Here is a 26,105-nt window from a genome sequence, read left to right as displayed (position 1 = left end):
TCAAATTAGATTTTCTTGTATTTATTCATTTAATTGTCCAATAAAGTTGTTGTAAATTAATTTGCCATTAGGTGCGGTGGGTCTCCCTGCCTTAAAGTGCTGCTAACAGTAAAATAATTTGATTAGAGTGGGTTTCAGTGGAGAATTTTTGTGTCCCATTATGGCAGAGGCTTTTCCATCTTGACCAGTGTTGGGCAGTAGCTTATTACTTTCCCCAGTACCTAGTAATGTAAGGGATTACAATTTCCAAACAGTAATTATATTACAGTTACTAAGTAACTTAAAGTTACTGCATTAGTTTTGTCCCAGGTAGGCAAATAAATTAAAAGTATGCAGTTTGGCTGATTGTTGACTCCTGTAAGGTTAATTATTGTTCCAATAAAGTGGATTTGGAAGTAATTGCATTGCTTTTTAAAGGAGTAATAAGTAACTTATTACACTTCCTGAGTAACTTGCCCAACACTGATCCTGACAATAGGATTCTGGGTGGAAATGCTGATCCTATCTGTAATGTTTTGGATGTTTTTGGCATGAAAATGAAAAGAAAGTTATTAAATGTGTTGGCTATTGGCAGCTTAAAAAAATGTCAGTATCTGCCTTCAAAAAGTCCTACTTGAACCCTAGTTTACATGTTAAACTGGCAGCAGAAAGAGCATTATTTGCTTCCACATAGTTAAAAATGTAATTTGTGTTCCTGTGTAAATCTAGAGAGAATCAATGTGTGTCTTTCATGTAGATGTGGTACCCTTTTCTTTTTCAATGTCTTAGTCCTCAAACTCATTTCTGCTCCTTCTATGATTCACACTTAGTTTGTGTACGCAGGTTAACGACTTTTCTTATCACCTCGAATCATGTTTCATAATCTCTGTATTACTCGTTGACATTTGAGAGCCCACTCATACCCACAATTTATTTTGAGAGATATTAAACAGTAAGGCATGTCTGAATGGCAATATTGAACTGTATATATGAGTGTACATAATGTAAAAACAAACAAAAACAAATGTATAAAAGATGTTAAAATATGTGAAGAGATCATAAAATGTCTGATTATGATGTAAATTAAAGTATATGAATAAATGCTGCTAAGGTCTGTAAATTGCACTTCAGTAACACCTTAAAAGTGAATGTTTGTATGTGAATAAAAAAACACCAATTCTTGTCATTTTATCTTGTTTTGATACTTTTGTCAGCATTGGAGTCAGTTTAAACAAAATTGCAATTCTATGTATAAAAAATATAATTTCTTTGTTATTGAAAAGAAAAAAACAATTACTATTAGCTGTATTATTTGTCTTGCTGATGAAGATTCTGTCTGGATTTAAACCATTTAATTTGTTAAATTCTTATTGTTTTAATAACAATCAATCTACAGTATACATTTAAACACACACATAGATTTGGTGCATTTTGGACACGTTCAATATTATTACATAACAAACAGCAAGGCGGGGCTTCAGGCCTCTGACTGGCTGAGTGGGACAGTTAACTGCCTGAGTGTGAGCACACAGGAGAAAAAACATGCCAGGGGAGGCAGTAAAACTAGCCCATCTTAGCCAATAGGAGCGCAAACATGTTTGATCAACCAAAGGAAGGCCGTAAACTGCGTCTACGGTTCAAGCTCAGATTAGCCAGACTTTTTAATATAGAGACACCTCAACTTCCAATTCCTTCCTGTGCACCATTTCTAATTATTGGCCAGAGATGGTAAGTAACAAAGTACAAATACTTAATTACTATACTTGAATAGGATTTTTATTTATTTTATCTGTGTTTTACCGAGGATTTTTTTTTTTTTACAACTTTTTACTTTTACTCCCTACAACCTTTTTGATATGAAGTGCCATTTTCAATTTTGCTTGTCAGTGTGCCACACCAAGATTAATGACTCGCACATCAAAATTTAACGTTATTCCTTCCAAAATCAGGACATTGAAATGAAGGCACTATACAAGATACACAGCACGGTCCTTCTGTCTTCCGCACTGGCATTTTTCATCTGCTTTCTGCTGCCTAGAGCCATGTATATAGGATATTTACGGTAGTGAGCCACTCCCTGCCTCTGATTGGTTGCCTTCCATGGCAGCAGCAGAGCAATCTAGTAAGAGAGTGCATTCACATTATAAGCTGCACCAGTGATGCTTCTTTATCATCAGTAGTTTGAACACTGATAGAAATAACCGGATGGAGGCTAGTCAGTCCCTGACTCTAGCTCAGTCAGATAAACAGATGCTCACAGTTTGAAATCCCACCCGTCTCACTTTTTATGCTCAGTGTTGTTGTCAGTGTGAACACAGTGTGTAGAAAACTGAAGCTGAACTCCAGACAGCTCATAGCTCAGCAGGATGAGTGGCTGTGTCATGGTCTCTACCTGCAGAGTGACTGTTCGTTCGATTCCTGATGGAGCGGACATATTACAGCACTGTCCTGTGTTTAACATCACCAGTTGGCTTATAGAGTTGGACAGCTACATGAAGCTCTTGAGGTTGTGGGTTTGATCCATCAGTTTTGAAACCCACCATCCCAAGTAAAGATTGAAAAGCTCTGACGAAAGTGTTGTAGACATGTAAGACCCAGAGGCTCATAGTGTTGGGTGCTTGCAGTCAATGTTTGGAAGCCTGAAAGTCCACCTGAAAATGTCGAGGTTGTGGTTCCATCCTGGATAGTGGATAGTTAGTCAAAGCCAACATCCCAGGTAAAGATGGAAAAGCTCCGATGAAAAGGGGTGTAAACGTGTAAGACCCAGTGGCTCGTGGTGTTGTGGAAGCATGCAGTCAATAGTTGAAAGTCCACCTGAAAGTTTTGAAGTTGTGGGTTCGAACCTGGGTCAGTCAGGGAGTTTTGAGCTCTGAGAGCCAGAGGAAAGACTTAATAAAAGTGCCCAAAGAGCTGTGAGTGTGAAGGGGACCTGGTGGTGTGATGGATTGGATTGAGACTCCTTCATCATCTCGTCTGAGAACGTGCAGAGCCTGGTTCAATTCCCTCTCCACTGCCAGTAACTGGATCAACCATTCCCACAGTGGGTGAAGGGGGGGGCGGGTCTCCCCCCAACTTTCCAGAGAGCTGAGGTGGTTATGAAGGAGGAAGCCCCAACCAGCTGATCTTTTACCGAGCTGCGTCTATTGGAGATTACATAAAGTACTACAGTATCTTACATTTGGTATTCCCTGTTAATCAACTATAGTTATAGTGTGTCTTATACATGTCACTGTCAGCCAGTCACATATCTGTGAGTGTGGATGTATGACCGAGCCATTTCCCAACTGTTAAGTCAAGTCAAGTTTATTTGTATAGCCCTAATTCACAAGCATGTCTCAGAGGGCTTCACAGAAAATGTCTAGCTAATTCTAGCTGACACAACAGTAGCAAATTACAGAATAATGATAACACATTGAACAATTGATAGAGAAATATAGAAAATATAGGAGAGAGCGGAGGAGAGAGCAGGAGAAGGGAGGGAGAGCAGGGAGAATGTGAGTGATGAGGTGGGGAGGGAATGGGAAATGATGGGGAGTATAGGAGGTGGGGAAGGAGCAAGAGGAGAGAGCAGGAGAGGAGAGGGGGGAGGGAGAGCGGGGGGGGTGTGGGGGAGGAGAGAGCAGGGAGAGGGAGGAGGTGGGGAGAGAATGGGAAATGTGGGGGAGAGAACGGAGGAGAGGTGGGAAAAGGAGCAGGGGAAGGGGGAAACTGTTGTCTGTTATTTCTTCAGTAGGTGTTTATTTTTTTTAGTGGCCTATAGGTGCCAGTATACAGTATTGCTCTGTAAGACCATTAAGTTTACCACAGGGATCAAACCAACACTCAGACTGTCAGGTAGTAAGGACATCATGTTGCTTATTCTCCTGAGCTACTTCTGAGCTGACATGAGCTGACCTTGATTATTTAGTTACTTCTACAAGGGTTCACAGCACTGACAATAGCATGCATGAGAGGGCCAGAGTGAAACCTGCAAACTTATATTGCATAACTTACACTAATCAGCATAATTATTGTTACATGAAAAATACATGAAAACTGGGGGGGGGGATATATATATATATACACACACACACATACATATACTGTATATATATACACACACTGTATATTTTATACTATACATTTTGCAGTGCCCAAATGCATTCCCTTCTGTCCACAGAAAACCAAATGAGCGCTGATATAGACCCATTTCCACTTTGCAGACTTCATGAACACCTCTCTATAGCCGTGGCCCTCAGGAGCATCCAGACAAATATTAAAGAGGCCTCCTCTGTCCCGGGGGAAATCCACGGTGGAAATGGTTATCTCTGCCAGGCTGGGCGGCAGGTGTCACACAGACCGGCCGGCAAATTAGCCGGGAGAAAGCATGAAGTGAAGAAGAGGAGTGAGAGAGAGATATGCTCAGAGAGAGAGAGAGAGAATTGGGGGGGTGTGCCTCCTCAGCAGTACCCCCCCGCCCCTCCCATCCCACACCGAGTCGGCTGTGTGCTCGACAATAAACATCATAATTGACAATTTGCTCCAGTGGCTGGTCACGGCCAGCCAGCTATAATCTAATGGAGATAAAACTCCATGGAATATTCTCCCTCTCCCTCTGTGTCACGCTGTTCCTCAATGAAATCTAGGAACCAGTGTGTGCTGGAGCAACGTGATGGGCAGTTATTTGCATGATAACATATAACATTGCATCACCATAGTGTTAGACTGATTTACTGGTTTGCTGATACAGTATATATGGGGCTGATATTGGCCTCTTTATTAAAGATTACATATCAGTCAGTTAATGACACCCACCTCTGATATGATGCTGCTTAACCCTTGTGCATCATTTTGTTAAATAAACAATATGCATACAGAGTGCACAAAATATCCATGAAACAGAAAGAGCAGGTGAATTCAGTTGAAAGCTACAATCCCTTTTTAATTTTACCAGTTGAATCCACTTCAGTCAAGGAATTGTAGATGACCGGGAGGAAACTGATTAAAAGATGGGCATTTGTGTGAGAAAACAATGAATTTCGATGCACAATAAATTGTTTTTATATGATCTTGGTGACATGGAAAATAGAAATGCTAGCTGTCTATTATGGCATAGAAAAGTAGCTAACAAGGTGAAAAGTATTTTTTCCCATTTCACTGTGACAAACATAATTCATAATCAACACATCTTCTCCTTGTCTAACACTGCATAGTACGTATGATTCTTCCCGGCGACTGGATTTGCATCCAGATTAATGTAGTGCGATAGTCAAACCGATACATATCTCCGGTTGAATTCAATAAAGTTTGTATTAAATAAGGTGAAAGAGAGACACGAGAGGCTGGAAAAGGAAGTCACACATTTTATTGCAAAGTGTCAAGAGAGGATGTACCCACCACAATGAAGTATGCAAAGTAGATCAGAGAATGAGGTTTGCGGTGAATGTGTTTTGCTACGATGGAGCAAAGCCTATCCAGACTTTCTTTTAATCTGGCGCACTGTAATTCAAAAGTATCCGTCCATAATCATATTTCCTCCGAATTACAATGGGCGGGGCGCAAATAGGACTCGCCTTTACACCCGCAGATTAAAAGTGGCGTCGAGACCAGCGGGTGAAAGAGTGAGCTCTCTGAATGAAGTAGCAATAAAATACCTATCTGTGCTGAGCAATGGAACACAGCCAGTTATCTGACATGCATTTGGAAAAGTGCATTGATGTTCAGGTGGATACGGCCGGCGAGGCTAATGCACGTTTCACTGCAATGGTAAGAAGGCATTTCAATAAGGTTAGTAACTTCTTCGGTACATGCTACTTCAAATGTGACTCTATCGATGGTAGAAATGGTAAGGTGTGTCGTTTGAAGCGTACTTTGGGGTAAGTCATATATATCATTATTATCTATGTACACTGAGCTACATCTACACAGCATCGCCACCACATTGTCACAAAAGGACATTCAAATAATTTCTACTGGATTTACAGCACGGATATAAGTTATTAAACATCTGGAGGTCAAGAACTACAGCATAACTTCATGGTTGTGATATTGCACGACTGGAACGGACGAAGAGTGTCTTGGAAGCCGGTCAAGCCCCGTTCTCGACGAGGTACAGTCACCTCCGACTGAGATTCAGTGCGTGTTTCAAGTCATGTTCGCTCACTTCCGGCTAAGAAATGGGCTTGGCGGTCGCACGAGGCTAAGGTTACAACGCAAAGTGTAAACACTGTAAGTTCATATAGACAGGCTCTGACGGAAGCCCAGAAATAACCAGTAACCAAGACCACATCATCGTGACACACGTTCACCTACAGCAACACAGGGCCTGGAGTTGGCAAGGTTGGCAAGTTGCCAAGGAAATAATGGGTGGGAGATATGGCTACAAATAGTATGATCGAAAACAGCAACATTATATTATGATTTTGTTGAACATACCGCGTTTACAGAACTCTAAAGGATTCATAAACAACAGAAATTTGCTCTGGTCACAAGTTATTGCAACGTGACACTTTGCATGCGGACAGAACGAGACGACAGAGTAGGTAATGAAGACCGACTGTAAACATGTAAACATACGGTAGAACAAGGCAGAGTTAACGGTGAGTTTGACAAATACACAGAGGCTGGCTATGAGTTTAAAGGATCAGAAGGTGACAGGCGAGGACATGACCTGGGAAAATGTCTAGACAAGGATGGCAGATCCCACGTCAAATAACGTCTTAAGACAACGGAACGCCAACGGTGGGCCAGGCAACCCCGCCCGCCGTGCAGGCCTGGAAATGATATGTTTCGCACTATAATGAGGAATAGAGTGTGACCGAAAAGGGTCAAACAGAACCACTTCATCTTTTCTAGACGGTCGGAAACCACAGGTCACTTACATCAGGCCACGAGATAATATATGCAAAAGTTCTATAGATCATATTCCACACACGTGCTCGCCCTTATACAATTCTTCTCTCACAACTCTACAGCTAACACTCGTGAATCGAGTTGTTCTACATGCAAGAGTAACCAATCAGCAGTAACCAAACGACAGTGATATGAATAGCAGCCAGTGACTTTGGAGCTAAACAGACAACGTTTTTTTACATAGAAAACTAGAAACGAATGTCTCACCCTAGCCACTTCACGATCCATGCTGAGGAGGTGGAGGGCTCAAACACAGGAGATCGCCTCTAAGGCCTCGTACACACTCGCGCTAAAGCTCAAGCTTTAGAACTTTCAGTAGCTTAAAGTCCCTGGAAACTGAAAATAAATATGCATTTTGAGTTCATCACACCACAGGAACCTACAGTATGTTAATAAGCCACCAGCCACATTTGAACGTCGCAAAGTATATACATTTAGGTTTGAATGTCATGGAGAGACTAAGCATAATTCTCCCCTCTGGCTCCCTGTCGGATCGTGTGGGCGTGGTGTACGCATTGAACCTGTGTGTGTGTGTGTGTGTGTGTGTGTGTGTGTGGTAAACACTGTTTGAAAGCGGAGACTAGGGCTCTCTGAATCGGTTTTACTCCGAGACCTATAAATACCATAAAATAATCTAAAATGGCCCACAAACATACAGAAACATGAGCATAACATGTGTTTAATGTACATACAAAAAACTGTGGCGACCAGACTTTTTGAAACACGCATTTGAAGAAGAAACGCAATGTGCTGGAGCTAAGGTCTCGCCCGAGGCACTTCCTCAACTGGTGACCGATCATGAGCGCTCTGCAGCGGTTGCAGATCTCTCCCCACCGGGGGTAACCTACCGCGCTGCCCGCCCGCCGACTCCCTCCCTCCATGTGTGAAAGTGAAAATGCAGCGGGCTCACTCAGACACTCTGAGTGTGTTTTATAAATGTAAAATAAATTGAAAATAGCCCACGAACATATACAGAAACATGAGCATATGTGTTTAATGTACAGACTTTTGAAACACGCATTTAAAGAAACGCGTTGTGGCGCCCTGGAGGTGAGGACCGTCTCCCCGAGTACCAGTCCCAGCGGGCTGCGGGGGCACGAAGGTTTTGTAGAACGGACAACTGCCAGCTACTTTATGATTGGTTCTGCATCCTGATGTCAGGAGACAGTCATTTTTGGAGCCATAAGACCTGCCCAATTCAAATCCTGCCTCAAGAAAAACTGCAAACAGGGAAATGATGATATTTAGGATTTGGTTGAAACTAATGTCTCAAACCTTTCGAGGCTTACAATTAGTCCCATAAGACCCTAAATTACATAGTTAGAAGGTTTTTGTGGATTTCGGTTTACAGGGTCTTTAAGACCGGCAAACCACACGTCCAGGGGCTGCAGATAGGGATGGGATGATATGCTTATCTCACAACACGATTCACGAGATATAGGCTTGATGATTCAATACAATGTAATAAATAAAAATTAATTGACAACAAAGTGTGTAGAATTATGTTTAATTCTGAGCCACATATCTTCCTAGCAATGGCATTGGCTCGCTAGAATGTAAACAATTTCAAAATGTCAACAAAGTGCAAATAATCAAATTTCTAATGGAGAGCCTGTGAAATTGTGATGGTCTTATTTATGATTACTAAAGCAGAATAAAATGGAGCTAATAGAATAGAAATAGAATAGAAATTTCTATTTTTCTTTTCTTTTTGCCCCATGACACATATTGTCACATTTTGTAGTGTGATATATTGAATTTTGACATATCATCCCATGCCTACTGTAGTTAGAGTAGAGAAATTGTACTTTGAACTGCCAAGGACCTGCTTTTGGAAACGTTTCAGTTTAGCTGCACATGTGCACAAAGAATGTGATCTGCTCATGTCAGGCAGACGTGTGTTGATTGCATGAAAACAAAGTCTCACTTCAAATAAGAAATCAATCTGGTGAGTTTTCTTCAATTGATTATTCTTATGATAGCTGCTGGTTTTTACATGCGCTAGTTTGTACGAGGTCATAGACTACAGTGTCTACATGAATGGTATATACATGGAGAGACTGCGGTGAGCGTCCATCGTTTCGCTGTGTTTCTGTTTGCTTGCCATTCTTCGTGTGTGTGTGTGTGTGTGTGTGTGTGTGTGTGTGTGTGTGTGTGTGGGTGTGTGGGTGGGTGCGTGTGTGCGTGTGCCTGGGTGGTATCATTTCTCCTGCAGCAGGGCTTGGATGTTGATGTTCCAGCCGATGGCCTGTCGGTCGAAGCCGCAGGTGAACAGGTTGCACGGCTGGTTCTCTTCGTTCCACGCAGAGCAACACACCATGCGTCTGTGGCCCTGGACGGACGGACGGACACAGACAGACAGCACGCGTGCACACACACACGCACACACACACACACACACACACACACACACACACACACACACGCACACACGCACACATGCACACATGCACACACGCACACACACACACACACACACACACACCAATATTTAGTATTTCAAACAGTTTCTGGTTTTGATCAGCTGAGTGAGCTGGATAGGATTAGGGCTGCAACTAACGATTATTTTAATTATAGATTATCTGTCGATTATTTTCTCGACTGATCCATTATTCGTTTGGTCTATAGAAAATGTTGATCACTTTTTCCCCAAAACCCAAGACGACATCCTCAAATGTCTTCTTTTGTCCTGACCAACAGTCCACAACCAATCACTTGACTGTCAAGTAAAGAAACCAGAAAATATTCACATTTAAGAAGCTGGAACACAAAATCTTAGCATAAAGTATTATAAACCTTTCCCCTCTGCCTACCATTCTGTTGCTGCGTGGCAGTCTGGCCAGCCTCACTCCGCTCATGTCAAACAGTCGAACCTGTCGATTGTCGTGTGGGAGAGCGATGATCCTCTGGTTGGCCGAGACACTTATCCTGAAAGATCAGATCAGTGTGACACTTTGAATCAGATCATCTTCCAGAACATCTTCACAAATGAACACCATTTTTATCATTTTTAAATGCAATCACCAGAAAACACTTTAAAAATCATAAAGATGGTGTTCATTTGTGCAATATTAACTTGCTGAACACAAAGGTCTAAGTATCACAACACAAACACAAAGGTCTAAGTATCCTACACTTTTGCTAACCACAGATCTTATTTCAGGCATCTAACCAAAAACCCTGTCAAAAATGCCATTGACTGGAGATGAGGGAACCCATTCTAACTCACTTCCAGGTTTTAGGGTTCATTCCTGCAACACTATTGTAAAGAGGTAGAATTACAGCGGAGCGAATGTGGACACACATTTCGTTGATGCTTCAACATCAACACGCAGCAAACTACACAAACCACAATGCCTCTAAGACACTGAGCCTATATTTTTCGACATGCTCCCGACCAATCACCTCGCTCCCCACACCTACCTGTTGACGGCCGAGTCGGTGCGGATGGTTGCTATGGGCGACCTCATGTTCTTCAAATCCCAGACCTTGACCGTGCGGTCGTCGCTCCCCGAAACCACGTTGTCTCCCACCGTGAACACTGCCGACGTCACCGTGCTGAGAAGAGAGAGAGAGGAGTGTCATTATGCATAGACACCAAAAAATACTGAGATACATTGGCTATATAAAAGGTATTTGCCTCCCATGACTTTTTGGAACTGGAATCAAAAGTGTGTCATATTTAGCACAAGTAAACAAATACTAAATCCCATTAGAGTGTATTGAAGAGACCTGGTGTGAAACCTCCTAGTGAGTAAGGTCAAATTAAAGACATTTTGAGGGGAAAACATCTTACTGCTCCCTAAAGGTGAGGGATGAGTCATATACGTTATGAAATGCCTTTGCCAGTGCGACGATTTAGCCCAAGTGAGTAAAAGACTTGTGCAAACTATATTTCTCTGTTAGTGGAATTTTATACTTGCATCTTTTTCAGGCCGGCGTGACGGCCTCGTTATTAGGCATTGTCGTCTCATTCTGTCACGGATTTACAAGCCGATTTGACTTTGGCCAATCCTGGCGTGTTCCGCCCCAAATTGAGTGGGATTGTCACGGATTCCCAAGCCCATTTAGCTTTGGCCAATCCTGGCGTGTTCCGCCCCCAAATCGAGTGGGATTCACCCAAATCGAGTGGGATTCAGTGTGTTGTGGCGCTACGCGAATGAGAGCTGCAGGCAGCAGCCTTTGTGTGGAGCGGAGCGAGTGCAGTCTGCCGGCCTCGAATCTCCACGGGCTGGGGTCTGAATTCGGCCTTAACTACGTTAACTAACATGATCCTGGAATGCGATTTTAACGAGCCAGTTGCATTTCTTTGCATTCTTAGACATTACCGTTTGCTTTATTTTGTATGTTACATACAATTGCCCAAGTTATAGGCTAGAAATTCTGCCAAGTTACATTGCACGAGGCAGCCATTTTCTCCCAGCCAGCTGCCTTTGTGTGGAGCGGAGAGTGCAGCCTGCCGGCCTGGAATCTCCGAGGGGCCGGGGTCTGAATTTGGCCTAATGCGGTGGACTCGTCTGCCATTCGCCTGTTGTCAATGCTTGTTTTGCAGTGCCCGTTCGCCTTTCACTGAAAAGTGTCTGAATTTGACTATGGTGTTTTCTTTAGACTACGTGGGTGGCACTTGTTTCTGAACTGTGTTGTATTGATGCTGTTGTGTGGATGTGTGGAGTGCAGTGTCTGGTGTTTGCTGGATAACTGCCTTATAAGGGAGAGGGATTCTGTGCTCAGCTGATGGCATGATGCTTGCTTATCCACTCTGGCTTTCAACCTATTTGGAGTCACTACTGAAGTTTGTGTGTTTGATGTTCACTGATAAATTAACTGCTAAGTCACCTAGGAAGCTTCTGTGATGACGTGGATTTGATTTCCACAAAAATCTGAAGAAAACTGCACTGCTGGATAATTTTTTGTAATCACATTTTATTGGTGGAAGTAGGCCATTTTTTAGAGCAATTGAGTTTCACAGTCTTTTCCATTTTCACATTTTTCATCATAGTAACCATTGGCCATTAATTAGTTGCTAGACACACAAAAGTGGGGTAACAAAATATGCCTGCCTGGTAAATGTGCATCATGGCTGATACCATTTCAAACCGACCAGCCACGTTGGCTGACAACAGGCTCATCAACGCTTTCCCACGCCGGCCATATGCTAGGTTTCAACCTAGCCTTGTTTTTTAATTGTTGCTCCACTTTGATACAAAAGATAAATAAGATTTTAGACCCACAATCTAACATAAATGTATTTTTAACATTTTGTAGCATAAGAAAATGTACAAAAAAGCCACTATAATCTCTCTTTTCTTTTTACTCTCTCACAGATAGTATAACTCATGTCTCAAAGGTGAGATATAGATCTACACATACGTCACAAAGATATGTTCGTCTATGTACTTTGACACTGAGGGAAGCCACAGGGGCTCTACCAGGTGCCACAAGTTAAAATAGTCTGATTCTTCATTTGAAACGAGCCATATGTGATGTGAATGAGTGAAGATGTCACATTTCCCCCGGTGGAAAGGTAGGCAGTATCACACTCATGCTGTGTACCGTCACCCCCAACACACAGTTAGCTGTACTGTCACCCCCAACACACAGTTAGCTGTACCATCACCCCCAACACACAGTTAGCTGTACCATCACCCCCAACACACAGTTAGCTGTACCATCACCCACAACACACAGTTAGCTGTACCATCACCCCCAACACACAGTTAGCTGTACTGTCACCCCCAACACAGTTAGCTGTACTGTCACCCCCAACACACAGTTAGCTGTACCATCACCCCCAACACACAGTTAGCTGTACCATCACCCCCCAACACACAGTTAGCTGTACCATCACCCACAACACACAGTTAGCTGTACCATCACCCCCAACACACAGTTAGCTGTACCATCACCCCCAACACACAGTTAGCTGTACCATCACCCCCCAACACACAGTTAGCTGTACCATCACCCACAACACACAGTAGGGATGTTCATCAATTATCGAAAATCGATAATCGATCGTTAAGGATTGGAATCGATCCTGTGGCATTTGGATCGATTTTTTAATTATTAAAAAAAAAAAAAAATTTTTTTTTTTTTTTTTTTTTTTGACTAGGTTTGGGTGGAATTCGTTCCTCCTCGCCCCACTCCATTGCACAGCCGACTAACGTGAGGTGGAGCTTCATATAGTCTCTAGTTTTCTGGCTGGGCACGGGCCTTTGTGCCAACAAAACTGTTTTAAACATGGGAAATTCACACCGGCATGCGCCGGGGACAGCAGTGTTGGAGAGGAGACACATTGAAATAAAGAGTTCATTGAGGAGAACACGTTGTCTTTCGTATTTTCTGCCATAGGCATTCATTTTGTAAAAAAAAAAAAAAAAAAAAAAAAAAATTGAAAATTGAAAATATTGAAAATTTTCTAAGTATTAATAAAATCGATGATCGATAATTGATCGTTAATATTCACCGATTATCGATTTTGGAAAATTTTCAAAATGAACATCCCTAACACACAGTTAGCTGTACCATCACCCCCAACACACAGTTAGCTGTACCATCACCCCCCAACACACAGTTAGCTGTACCATCACCCACAACACACAGTTAGCTGTACCATCACCCACAACACACAGTTAGCTGTACCGTCACCCCCAACACACAGTTAGCTGTACCATCACCCACAACACACAGTTAGCTGTACCATCACCCCCAACACACAGTTAGCTGTACCATCACCCCCCAACACACAGTTAGCTGTACCGTCACCCCCAACACACAGTTAGCTGTACCATCACCCCCCAACACACAGTTAGCTGTACCATCACCCCCAACACACAGTTAGCTGTACCGTCACCCCCAACACACAGTTAGCTGTACCATCACCCCCCAACACACAGTTAGCTGTACCATCACCCCCAACACACAGTTAGCTGTACCATCACCCCCAACACACAGTTAGCTGTACCATCACCCCCCAACAAACAGTTAGCTGTACCATCACCCCCAACACACAGTTAGCTGTACCATCACCCCCAACACACAGTTAGCTGTACCATCACCCCCCAACACACAGTTAGCTGTACCATCACCCCCCAACACACAGTTAGCTGTACCATCACCCCCAACACACAGTTAGCTGTACCATCACCCCCCAACACACAGTTAGCTGTACCATCACCCCCCAACAAACAGTTAGCTGTACCATCACCCCCAACACACAGTTAGCTGTACCATCACCCCCAACACACAGTTAGCTGTACCATCACCCCCAACACACAGTTAGCTGTACCATCACCCCCAACACACAGTTAGCTGTACCATCACCCCCAACAAACAGTTAGCTGTACCATCACCCCCCAACACACAGTTAGCTGTACCATCACCCCCAACACAGTTAGCTGTACCATCACCCCCCAACACAGTTAGCTGTACCATCACCCCCAACACACAGTTAGCTGTACCATCACCCCCAACACACAGTTAGCTGTACCATCACCCCCAACACACAGTTAGCTGTACCATCACCCCCAACACACAGTTAGCTGTACCATCACCCCCAACACACAGTTAGCTGTACCATCACCCCCCAACACACAGTTAGCTGTACCATCACCCCCCAACACACAGTTAGCTGTACCATCACCCCCAACAAACAGTTAGCTGTACCATCACCCCCAACACACAGTTAGCTGTACCATCACCCCCCAACACACAGTTAGCTGTACCATCACCCCCAACACACAGTTAGCTGTACCATCACCCCCAACAAACAGTTAGCTGTACCATCACCCCCCAACACACAGTTAGCTGTACCATCACCCCCAACACAGTTAGCTGTACCATCACCCCCCAACACAGTTAGCTGTACCATCACCCCCAACACACAGTTAGCTGTACCATCACCCCCAACACACAGTTAGCTGTACCATCACCCCCAACACACAGTTAGCTGTACCATCACCCCCCAACACAGTTAGCTGTACCATCACCCCCAACACACAGTTAGCTGTACCATCACCCCCCAACAAACAGTTAGCTGTACCATCACCCCCCAACACACAGTTAGCTGTACCATCACCCCCCAACACAGTTAGCTGTACCATCACCCCCAACACACAGTTAGCTGTACCATCACCCCCCAACACACAGTTAGCTGTACCGTCACCCCCAACACACAGTTAGCTGTACCATCACCCCCCAACACACAGTTAGCTGTACCATCACCCCCCAACACACAGTTAGCTGTACCATCACCCCCAACACACAGTTAGCTGTACCGTCACCCCCAACACACAGTTAGCTGTACCATCACCCCCAACACACAGTTAGCTGTACCATCACCCCCAACACACAGTTAGCTGTAGCATCACCCCCAACACAGTTAGCTGTACCATCACCCCCCAACACACAGTTAGCTGTACCATCACCCCCAACACACAGTTAGCTGTACCGTCACCCCCCAACACACAGTTAGCTGTACCATCACCCCCAACAAACAGTTAGCTGTACCGTCACCCCCAACACACAGTTAGCTGTACTGTCACCCCCAAACACAGTTATAGTTGTACCGTCACCCCCCAACACAGTTAGCTGTACTGTCACCCCCAACACACAGTTATAGTTGTACTGTCACCCCCCAACACAGTTAGCTGTACTTGTCAGGCCCCAACACACAGTTATAGTTGTACTGTCACCCCCTGTTGGAGAAAAATATAAGTTCCATTGGCATTTCCTAATCAATAAGCTATATTTGAATATACTTTCATAAGACATCTTTTTGGCTCCTGGCTTCAAGTTCATTTGGTTTATATTGTTATGTATATACATTTAGCGGATGAGGAGTGGTTAAAATTCCATTCTCTAACACCCCCCAACACACAGTTATAGTTGTACTGTCACCCCACAACACACTTAGCTGGACCGTCACCCCAACACAGTTAGCTGTACTTGCCAGGCCCCAACACACAGTTAGCTGTACTTGCCAGGCCTGGCTCCACATTAATTCTAATTGACATGGCATTAAGAGCTAATTAGGACTAAACCTTGTCGTATTATAGTGGGTGAAGCCCAAGGAAACTGCTATATTGCTACAGGCATGTCTGACACTGTGTGGGATACAGGCAGCCCACCTGGGAATACATGGGGGGAGGGGGTAATAGATTAAAATATTAAGGACCAGTTCTTCAGAACGGGCGTGTGGAGGGAGGAGAGTGTTCAGTGCTACTCAATGGCATCTCTGGAGCATCTCTGACAACCAAGGTCAAGACTCCTTGCTATATAGAAGACTACAGGAGTTGAGGGTGAAAGAGAGATAGAGACAGACAGACAGAAAGATGGCGAGAAGAACAAACCTGGATCTCCCAGCAGTCAGAGAAGATAATAAGGAAAGGCGAATGCCACCTAAAGCAGCGGTTCCCACCCTTTTCCAACTTAGGGCTCACTTGAAAATATCTCAAAACTCTTCGTGGCCCACCACCTCACCTCCAACCCCATAAAAAATACGGAGGCCAAATGATGCATTCTCAGAACACTTTATTTTCCACAATCACCACTAACACAGCATCTGAAACATGTTGCAGCATTTTCAGTGTTACAGTTTTTACGGAGCTGTCCATCACCAAGGGTTTTGAAATGTGTTTAACCCATTGATACCTGATGCAGCATTTGTGTGTGTATCCCTTTAAGAACGCGGTTCGCGGTCTTAAAGGGATACACACACAAATGTGGGATATACACACAAATGCTGCGTCAGGTATCAATGGGTTAATGTAAAAAAAAAAAAAAAAAAGAAAAAAAGAAAGAGAGAAGAGAGAGAAAAAAAGAGAAAGGAAGAAATCTAATGATTTGACAGCCCACTTGCAGTAGCTCCGCGGACCACAGGTTGGGAATTGCTGACCTAAAGCCTTAAGGGCCTGTTAAGATGCCAAACTAGAGGTCAGAGTCGTCAGACTATTTCTCTCTCCTGTCTAAAATGCCATTTCACACTCCTTCACACTACATTTCCTGCCTGGCTCATTTCTTTACCTACCACTTATCTAGCGCACATAAATCTGCTAGTTAAACTGGAATATTTGTTAGGCTACATCTCTTACATTTGACCCTTGTACTCCTCGGTACTGATTCCTTTTTAACGCTGCAGATGCTGCAAAGAAAATGACTGATGTACTCATTGTAAGTCGTTCTGGATAAGAGCACAAGCCAATGCCTAAAGATGTAAAAAAATCTTATATGTAAATTCAACTATTTCAGGTGCAGACGACAAAGAGGTTTCAGAGCGCTCCCATTATGACAGTCACTGAGAACCTGGTAAGTGCTGGTGTATCGCCTCTGGAGACGGGGTGTCAAATCTGCATACAAAGACGCGCTCGTGCATTTCTATCTACTGTGATCAAATGCCTCCGAATGACGTCAACGGCGGGAGAGACAAACGCGACATGGCATCCCGTTTGTAGAGCAGGTCCGCTGTCACTTCTCATTTGCGTTCTGCCGTTTGCTAGCTCACGTGTGGCTGTCATTATGCCGCAATTACGGATGGGAGGAGGGGGGGGGGAGTGGACTGGGGTCCGGGGGGGGGGGTGTGTGCTGCACTTTTGCCTGCCGCGCCGGCACGCTGTCAGGGAGCGTTAGCTGTAATTGCCGGTGAAGACGGTGCAAACCAGAGGTTCTCTCTCTCCCTTCCAGCTCTCCTCCTAAATCATTCACAGTTCACACCCTCTTCTCCTTTGTCCCCCCCCAGGTGAGGGGGGATGGACAGATGATGGTGTTTATGCCATGTCGTCATGCTAGATTGGTGATTCTGGATGATAATGAAACCAGAAGAACAGCAACCTGCTATTGTTCTATTCATAGCTTTAAAGGGGCGTTACGTGCTGCCGGGAACGCCCACCTGACGGTCAAAAAAAAAACTTGTTCATTCCGCTGCCCGCCGAGTCGACTAGTTTCTCACGCTGTGTTTGTTCAGCCAAAATGCCGAATACCTGTTGTGCTATCGGTTGCACTAACCGACGAGGAGACACGCCTGGCTTGTGCTTTTACAGAATCCCGTCGGAGAAAGAAAACTCAGACAGGAGGAGGTTGTGGATTTGTGCGATTAGACGTGGTTCAGTCGCTGGGGAGGGCAAATGGCTTTTTTTCTACCATCAAAGTACACGCGTTTTTGCGGCCAACATTTCATCAAAGGTAAGCTCAAGTAACGTTAACGGGGTATTTTAATCATTATTGTAACGTTACTTGAGCTTACCTTTGATGAAATGTTGGCGGCTGAACAAACACCGCGTGAGAAACTAGTCGACTCGGCGGGCAGCGGAATGAACAAGTTTTTTTTTTGACCGTCAGGTGGGCGTCCCCGGCAGCACGTAACGCCCCTTGAAAGCTATGAATAGAGGGTCTGCATAGACATCACTTTCACACTGAAACATCCCGCCTCAATCGGGACTGAGTGGCAAAACATTCAGCAGGTTCCTCCCTGAGCAGCAGGTGTCAGTTATCTAGGCCAGTGGTTCCCAACCTTTTTACACCAAGTACCACCTGAGAAAGTAGTTGGCTCTCCAAGTACCACCATATGACCGACGTTAAAATACAGTCTATTCAGCTATGCACAGTTCACGCAGGAGGCAAATTTATTCCAACCTGCAGTCTATGTGCAACCTGCAGCAGCTGCACTTGTGCTGGGTTGACTGCTGTCTTCACCTCCTTGTGCTTCATCGTTGCTGCTCTCCTACAGCTCTTTTACGATTCCCTCCCGTTTTGATCCACTTTAGCATCCCTCCTCGTCTTTGTTCACCACTTGTGTAACCATGCGGGGCGGGCAGGTAATTGTGCATGCGCAACAGGTATAGTGTCCGTCAGAAACAAATATTTGTTTCTAAATCTCAAGACAACAAAATAAACCTCAATTTCAATGATCACAAGTTTATTTTCATTCGTAGTATTATTTTGATAGATAAACATGTTTTACAATTGATTTTAAAGTTGGGTTTATTTCATAATTGAAACATTGGGATTCCAGGGATCAAGTACCACCAGCAGGGGGGGGCGCAAGTACCACCTACCTTGAGAAACACTGCCAATAATATTAATAATTATTATTATTATTTCACTTTCACATGTTTGAAAACTACTACTAATGACCACCATGGATTTTGCACAAAAACTAAAAAAAAAAAAAAAAAAAAAATTCACAGAGCCTTCCAAGTACCACCAGCAGGTGGCGCAAGTACCACCTACGGTACACGTACCGTAGGTTGGGAACCACTGATCTAGGCTGATTACTGTATTCAAGCTCAGTCTTGCTGCCACTCAGTGGGCGTGACCTCGCAGTGACTTCTGCCTCTGTGACATCACGTGCATACCCTCTATAGAGGGTCTCAAACTCGAACATATAGAGTCTATATGTTCGATATGGTGGAATCCGTCAATCGCCATCCTGCACACTACATAGCTGCAAATAGCAGCAGACACTGAACAATGTCTTGGGCGCTACATTGATGTATTTAACAGAGAACATAATCTGTCTGCATTAACAGCATGCAAAATTCCATGACTTTTCATAACTAAGTCGGAGCGCTTCAATGGCCCTGAACCGTTACTGCTTCCTGGTTCGTCAATATTGTTTCTCAGCTCATAAAGTTTCTAAAAGGAGAGAACAGTCTGGTTTCTACTGCAGTTGTGTAGAACTGGCCATACAATGTATAAAACCAGTTTGGGGAGAGAGAGAAAAAAACAATGTTGAGGAAAAAAAAGAGTGTGAAACAAGTTGTAGAATACATTCTGTTATATTCCTTTAAAGCAGCTACGAGCAAGATTTTCGATTGTTATTAAACAGTCTAAATTTAATATCGATGCATCACATCTTACCTCTAATAATAGACGAGACCAACGCAGAGTAGTCTCGCTTGAACCCCGAGTGAATCGGCCAGTGTTAGTCTGTCTGTGGCCAGGGCAGATCAGGAAGTGAAATGAAACGGTTTGCAGCAGCCACTTCGGCCATAACCACAAAATAACTTCCAAAAAACCTGTTAGAATATAACGAGAGATGTTCGCGAGAGTATGCATGGCGTTCTCCTTGTTTATGCTATGTTGCTAGGCAGCGCGAACGGGGGAATGCAGGCAGCTGCGCTTCACTTCCGGGTTTCACTTCCGGGTTTAGCCGGTCCGGCGGTAAGGAGAGAGAGAGAGAGAGCCCCCCTGTTGACGCGAGTTTAGACAGACACAGACTTAAGAGAGCAATCTCCGATTCACACGGCTTTGGTCTCAGCTACTATTATAGGTAAGATGTGATGCATCAATATTGTAATTATACTGTTTAACACATTCACTGCCAGCCGTTTTTTTTTTTACTGTAGGTAGCTTCTGCCAAAGTTTTTTTTTGAGGATTCTGGCTCATCTTACAAGAGCCGAGGATTATTTTCTGCTTGGACTTTGTGAACACAAAATATCTCAAAAGTACTAATAGAATGTGTGCTTTCTCTGTCTAAAAGAGTTAGTTTGTAGAGTTAGTAGTTATGTAGATATTAGCCGTTGAGTACAGCATGGTTTCAGCGTCTGAGACTGAAAGCTGAGATAATCACAGTTTTGTGAAATTCAATCAAACAGGCAGAACAGTCACTTTAACCATTTATTTTTGGCATCAGTGAGACATCAGACATCTACACAATATAGTTCTGAACCCCCTCTCCTTTAAACGCCTCCCTCCGTGGGCGTGTCTCTGGTGGGTTTCAGCAGCGTTTGTCACAAGCGAGTTTCTGCTGCTGCTGCTGCTGCTGCTGCTGCGAGTTTGAGAAGCCTCCCTCCCTGGCGGCCCCCTCGTCGGCGAGTCTGGATGGGGCTGCTCGTTTTTTGGGTTTTCGGTTGAGAGCTTTGATGAAGCTTTGTGCGATTCTAGGCTTTATGCTGCGTGTTTCAAAGTGTGTTTTGCACCCAGTCTATTTTTGGAACCCCCCACCGTTGTGCGCCCGTGTGCATCAGCGCGAAAGCGTTTTCGCCTACAGTATGAGAATGAGGCTCGTTCGTTTTCGGTTGTGAGCTCAGCTGGAATGAAGCTGCTTGCGATTCTGGGCTTTCTGCTGGTGTTTCAAAGGTGTTTCAAAGTGTGTTGCACCCATAATCTATTATGCAAATTTGCAATCCCCCACCGCCAGCTCCCAGCACGAAAGCGAAAGCGTTTTCGCCAATCCATTTTCATGAGAATGGCTTCCTCACGCTGCTTTTTGCTTGGCTTCCTCTAGTCTGGAGAGCACTGTCGCCACTTAGTGGGTCGGTGGAATGGGTTGTACACGTTCGGTGGCTCCCATATTTATATAGGAGATGTAAAAGGGTTAGATGCACGTCCCACCGTCAAATCTTTTTTTTTTTTTTTTTGACGAGTCAACTCGTCATTGGCAGTCAACCGTTGGATTTTTTTTGACGAGTCAACTCGTCATTGGCAGTGAACGTGTTAATAACAATCGAAAATCTTGCTCGTAGCTGCTTTAAAGGGGGACCCCCCAGATATGTGACAAAACGGCATGCTGCTTGATTTGAAAAAACCTATGGGAAAAACCAAGAAATGGACGTCTCCTCTTGTCTATACTATACTCTTTGGCTGTCCTCAGACAGGAATTATTTTACCGGAAATTGACACCACGACAGTTTGCCCACCACCTCAAAAAAAGTTATATGAGAGCTACAAAATCTTTATAAATATCAACAACTAGCCAACGCTGGTGGCCTGTATGGAAACAGCGTTGCTAAAAATGGTTGAAAGTTACATCAATTTGGTCATTCAGTGGCAAACTACTTTATTGCCATTGACTCCCATGTAACGATCGTTAACGTGAGGTTATCGTTAGCCGGCGGCCGCAACAGAACACAAACCCAGGACAAACCCCCCGCTCTTAACACGCTCTAATGTAATCACAATGGGAGATTTCTGCACGTTATTAACTTGTACAACTCTAGAGCAGTGGTTCTCAAATGGGGGTCCGTGGCACTTTGCCAGGGGGTCCGCGAAAAGTTTTCAGGAAAATAAAACTAAAAACTTTGTTTTTGCAAAAGCTTCATAGTTCAAAGAAAATATTTTATGCTTTAAATCTAAAATGGTTCATGGATTACATTCTAATCTAAGAAACCTATCAATTTGAAAGACAAGAACGTTACCGTGGAAACAATTAAGCTTAGCCCAAAATCACAAATCAGAATGAGAGGGTCCCCGCTATATTTTCTATCTTGTAGGGGTCCGTGGCTGAAAAAAACATTTGAGAACCTCTGCTCTAGAGCGCTATGCAGTCCGTTTTTAATTTTCGTTTCTCCCTTTTCCGTGATTCGTGTCAAAAAGTACAGTGCGCCCTCACACATCACCCACACATCACATCACCCTCTGCTTTTTCCTCTCGTTTAACGTGAGCCAGAGTGGAGCAGCTGGGCCGTACACACAACATTCCTTTCTGTTTATATTTTCTTTTGTTGCTTTAATTGTTATACTGTATTACCATTGTATGTATGCCATTTCCTTCCTTTTATTTCTATTTATGATTATAGTGGCTTTTATTGATAGTATTATGTTACATCACCACATGGCCATCTTGGTAGGAAAATAACAGGCGATTGTAATCAATTAACAGGTGATTAACAGGTCAAGTGACACAAACAGCCAATGAGCTGTGTGTATTGTAGCGCCATATTGGTAAGAAAATGCTTGTGATATCATGGGAATAGGCTTGGAGTTGTGAGGAGCCGGGAAAGGGTACAGGGGGAGTTACTATCTTGAAATCCCATAGTCTTTGGTTCATCGTGACGACAGGTTGTACCACATTTTGTACAGTTTTGAGGGCAAAAAATAGCAGGGTTGAACCCATAGAGGGCACTGAAAATGATACAAATGGTACAATGGTAACAGTTTGGTCTCAAATGTGGAAATTTTGACCAGAATTCTTCACACACCACCCCCAAAGTCATATATCGCCGCTGTCGTTCCAGGACCTCGAATTTCCAAAACATGAACTTTTCAGGAAGTAAAAAAAACCTGTTTGCTCTTAAACTACTGAACCAAATGTCGTCCAAGTTGGCACATGTCTTAATTATAGTTAGTTTCCCGCTGAATGTGTCATTACTTTATAAATATCTTACCTGGATAAGCTCAAATGATGTTGTTTATATTATCAGTCCGACTTGGAAGCGCTTTCTCACGGCCAGTCAAGCGGGAGAGAGTCGCATACTCATGCACGAGCCCCCAAGCTCCAGGCCGCGGGGGCGCGCGCAGGAGCAGCAGCATTGCCCCTCGCCTCTCATGGCCGAATGGGGGCTTTGGCATGGGCTGAGAAATAGTCTGACATAACGTAACGTTAACGTTACTTTATTCTCGTCAAAAAGCACTCCGATTTGCATGTTAAAACAAGTTTGCAGCCTAGGAATAACTGGAAAACATTTGATTGATATATTAACGTCAGAGGAAGCCAGGATTAGTCAAAACGATATGAGAAATACACAGCGCGTCTGCCGTGTGTGTTTTCCGGGGTTATTGTCCTGCGTGGGGGGGTACACACGGAGGTAGGGGGGGAATTAAGAGGTTTGACTGACAGATTGAGGGCGAATGGCGTTACGAGATTTACTCACAAGCTCGTTTTAATGCTTTTCCATTGGTTGCATTTGTTAAAAACCACACAGAGACGTGAAGGGTGACCAATGGCATTGATTCATGACAAAAAATAAAAAAGTGAAAAAAGGCACATTCGAGGTCCTGGAACGACAGCGACGATATATTGGTTAAAGGCTGAAAAAAACTGGGGGTAAGTTACACTTTAAAGTGACCGTTTGTAAAATTCCCTGATATTCCCTGACTTGCGCAGACTATCAAATTCCTGGACTTTCCTCATCTTGAAGACACCTCTCTCCAGGATATCGGAAATGCTTCAGTAAATCTGTTTCACTTGAACCCTCAAGGTTTGTACTCACAGACTTCTCTGTGGGTAGATCATTACCATGCTAAGGCATACAGAAGGTTTGTACTCACAGACTTCTCTGTGGGTAGATCATTACCATGCTAAGGCATACAGAAGGTTTGTACTCCTCTCTGTGGGTAGATCATTACCATGCTAAGGCATACAGAAGGTTTGTACTCACAGACTTCTCTGTGGGTAGATCATTACCACGCTAAGGCATACAGAAGGTTTGTACTCACAGACTTCTCTGTGGGTAGATCATTACCATGCTAAGGCATACAGAAGGTTTGTACTCCTCTCTGTGGGTAGATCATTACCATGCTAAGGCATACAGAAGGTTTGTACTCACAGACTTCTCTGTGGGTAGATCATTACCATGCTAAGGCATACAGAAGGTTTGTACTCCTCTCTGTGGGTAGATCATTACCATGCTAAGGCATACAGAAGGTTTGTACTCACAGATTTCTCTGTGGGTAGATCATTACCATGCTAAGGCATACAGAAGGTTTGTACTCAGACTTCTCTGTGGGTAGATCATTACCATGCTAAGGCATACAGAAGGTTTGTACTCCTCTCTGTGGGTAGATCATTACCATGCTAAGGCATACAGAAGGTTTGTACTCACAGACTTCTCTGTGGGTAGATCATTACCATGCTAAGGCATACAGAAGGTTTGTACTCACAGACTTCTCTGTGGGTAGATCATTACCATGCTAAGGCATACAGAAGGTTTGTACTCACAGACTTCTCTGTGGGTAGATCATTACCACACTAAGGCATACAGAAGGTTTGTACTCACAGACTTCTCTGTGGGTAGATCATTACCACACTAAGGCATACAGAAGCTGGATATGCTCTCACAAGCCTCTCTGGAGTGCTGGAATAGGTAGGGTGGGGCAGGATGGGTAGCGCACGTTGTAAGTGACACTAGTGAGTGTCATGCGTCACATGACACTCACTAGTGCACGAGTGTTCACTCTCCTTGAAAAAGACCTGAGCGACGACACACTGGCAGATGGCTCACTAAAATGGTGAGGTGCTTTCAAGCGTCTTGTCGCCGACCATAAGGAGAACTTCTACACTTACATAAGACTTACTGAAGCTAAAGAGAGAGGGCTTTGTTGATTAAAAAAACTGACTTCCTATCTTTTTCTTTCGTGGGACAGGAGAAGCTTGGGACATAGAGTACTACAGGGATGACGTATTTTTGTAGGCCGACTCAGCTAGTCATGCTAACTCCAGTTCCAAAGTCTAAAAGTCAATGGGATTTTTATATGGGGATTTCGGTTAAATGCATGGAATAAGTAACCTGACGCTGCCAGATGGATGTAAGTTCGTTCACATTTGTTTCACAACTTTGTGGAACAATGCCGCCCCCGTCTGGCGGAGTCAGGCTATGGAATAAGGTCTGTGCTTAACAAAAGTTTATGAAGCAGCAGACTTTGTGTTCAGCAAGATAATCTTCACAAATGAGGACCACTTTTATGACTTTTGAAAGGTTTTCTGAAAATCGTGTGGGGAAAAAACACACATTTACGCTTCAAAAATCATAAAAGTGGTCCTCCAGGTATTTAACCGAAATCCCCATACAAAAATCCCATTGACTTTTACACGTAGGAACTGGAAATGCTAACCTCCAGGTCTTCCAGACTAATTTGGAGTCAGAAGCAGCTAGTGCGAGACCAGGGGTTTCCCACAGAACCGCCTACTATTGGTCCGGGATCAGCGAGCTGCTGACATGGTCAAGACATGGTCTGCTTTATATTTGACTCTAAATGGGACCAAATTACAAAATGAACATCATGCTCTATTGAAGAAGACTTGAAACTAGCAATAGAGACAGTCGGCTATGGCATGACAGCACGCGAGTGGGGTAAAACGGCCCATATATCTCAATGGGCTGACTCACCAAAGGAAGGTGCTGCGGCTCTAAACTACAGGTTTGGGGATTCTAGAGCAGAACACAAGACGTCTGTTCAGATGTGCGTTTACTGCAGTGGTTAAATCCCGGATCATGTCTGTCTGGGCTGGGCTAGCAGCTAAATTCTAACTTCGCCTGAACCAATTGAGACCATAAACTCATTAGGAAAGGGTTTATTCAGGTCATAAATTAAGTGAGAAGTAGGGTCATTTTCCCATTGACTTCCATACAATCAACCTTGTTTTTGGAGCCAGTGGAGTCTGGCCATTAGGGAAAGAAATGCAGGTTTAAGGCACTTCCCACATTGGCTTGATTTTTCAGAATTGAAGGTTGGCCCTTGGAGGGAAGGAAAGGCTCATTCACTGTGAAAACGGCAGTGCTTAATCTCATTACGCCGA

General features: G+C 43.9%; 1 protein-coding gene across 4 annotated transcripts in view; it reads right to left on the bottom strand.

Moving 5' to 3' along the window:
* Positions 1–5,318: 5,318 nt before the first annotated feature.
* Positions 5,319–26,105, bottom strand: part of LOC310772381 (WD repeat-containing protein 37-like) — a 51,567-nt gene continuing 30,780 nt past the window's right edge. For all 4 annotated transcript variants that reach the window (XM_083632165.1, XM_083632168.1, XM_083632166.1 and 1 more), the window contains exons 12-14: positions 10,294–10,428; positions 9,684–9,798; positions 5,319–9,202 (exon numbers count right to left, since the gene is read on the bottom strand). In XM_083632165.1, the coding sequence (XP_083488291.1) occupies positions 9,071–9,202; positions 9,684–9,798; positions 10,294–10,428 (382 nt within the window). In that variant the 3' untranslated portion in view covers positions 5,319–9,070. The remainder of the gene's footprint in view (positions 9,203–9,683; positions 9,799–10,293; positions 10,429–26,105) is intronic.

This window comes from Poromitra crassiceps (assembly GCF_964638095.1).
Source record: "Poromitra crassiceps genome assembly, chromosome: 2".
NCBI classification, from domain to species: domain Eukaryota; kingdom Metazoa; phylum Chordata; class Actinopteri; order Beryciformes; family Melamphaidae; genus Poromitra; species Poromitra crassiceps.
The sequence above is the reverse complement of the archived record's forward strand: the minus strand, read 5'-3'. Positions and strand labels throughout refer to the sequence as shown.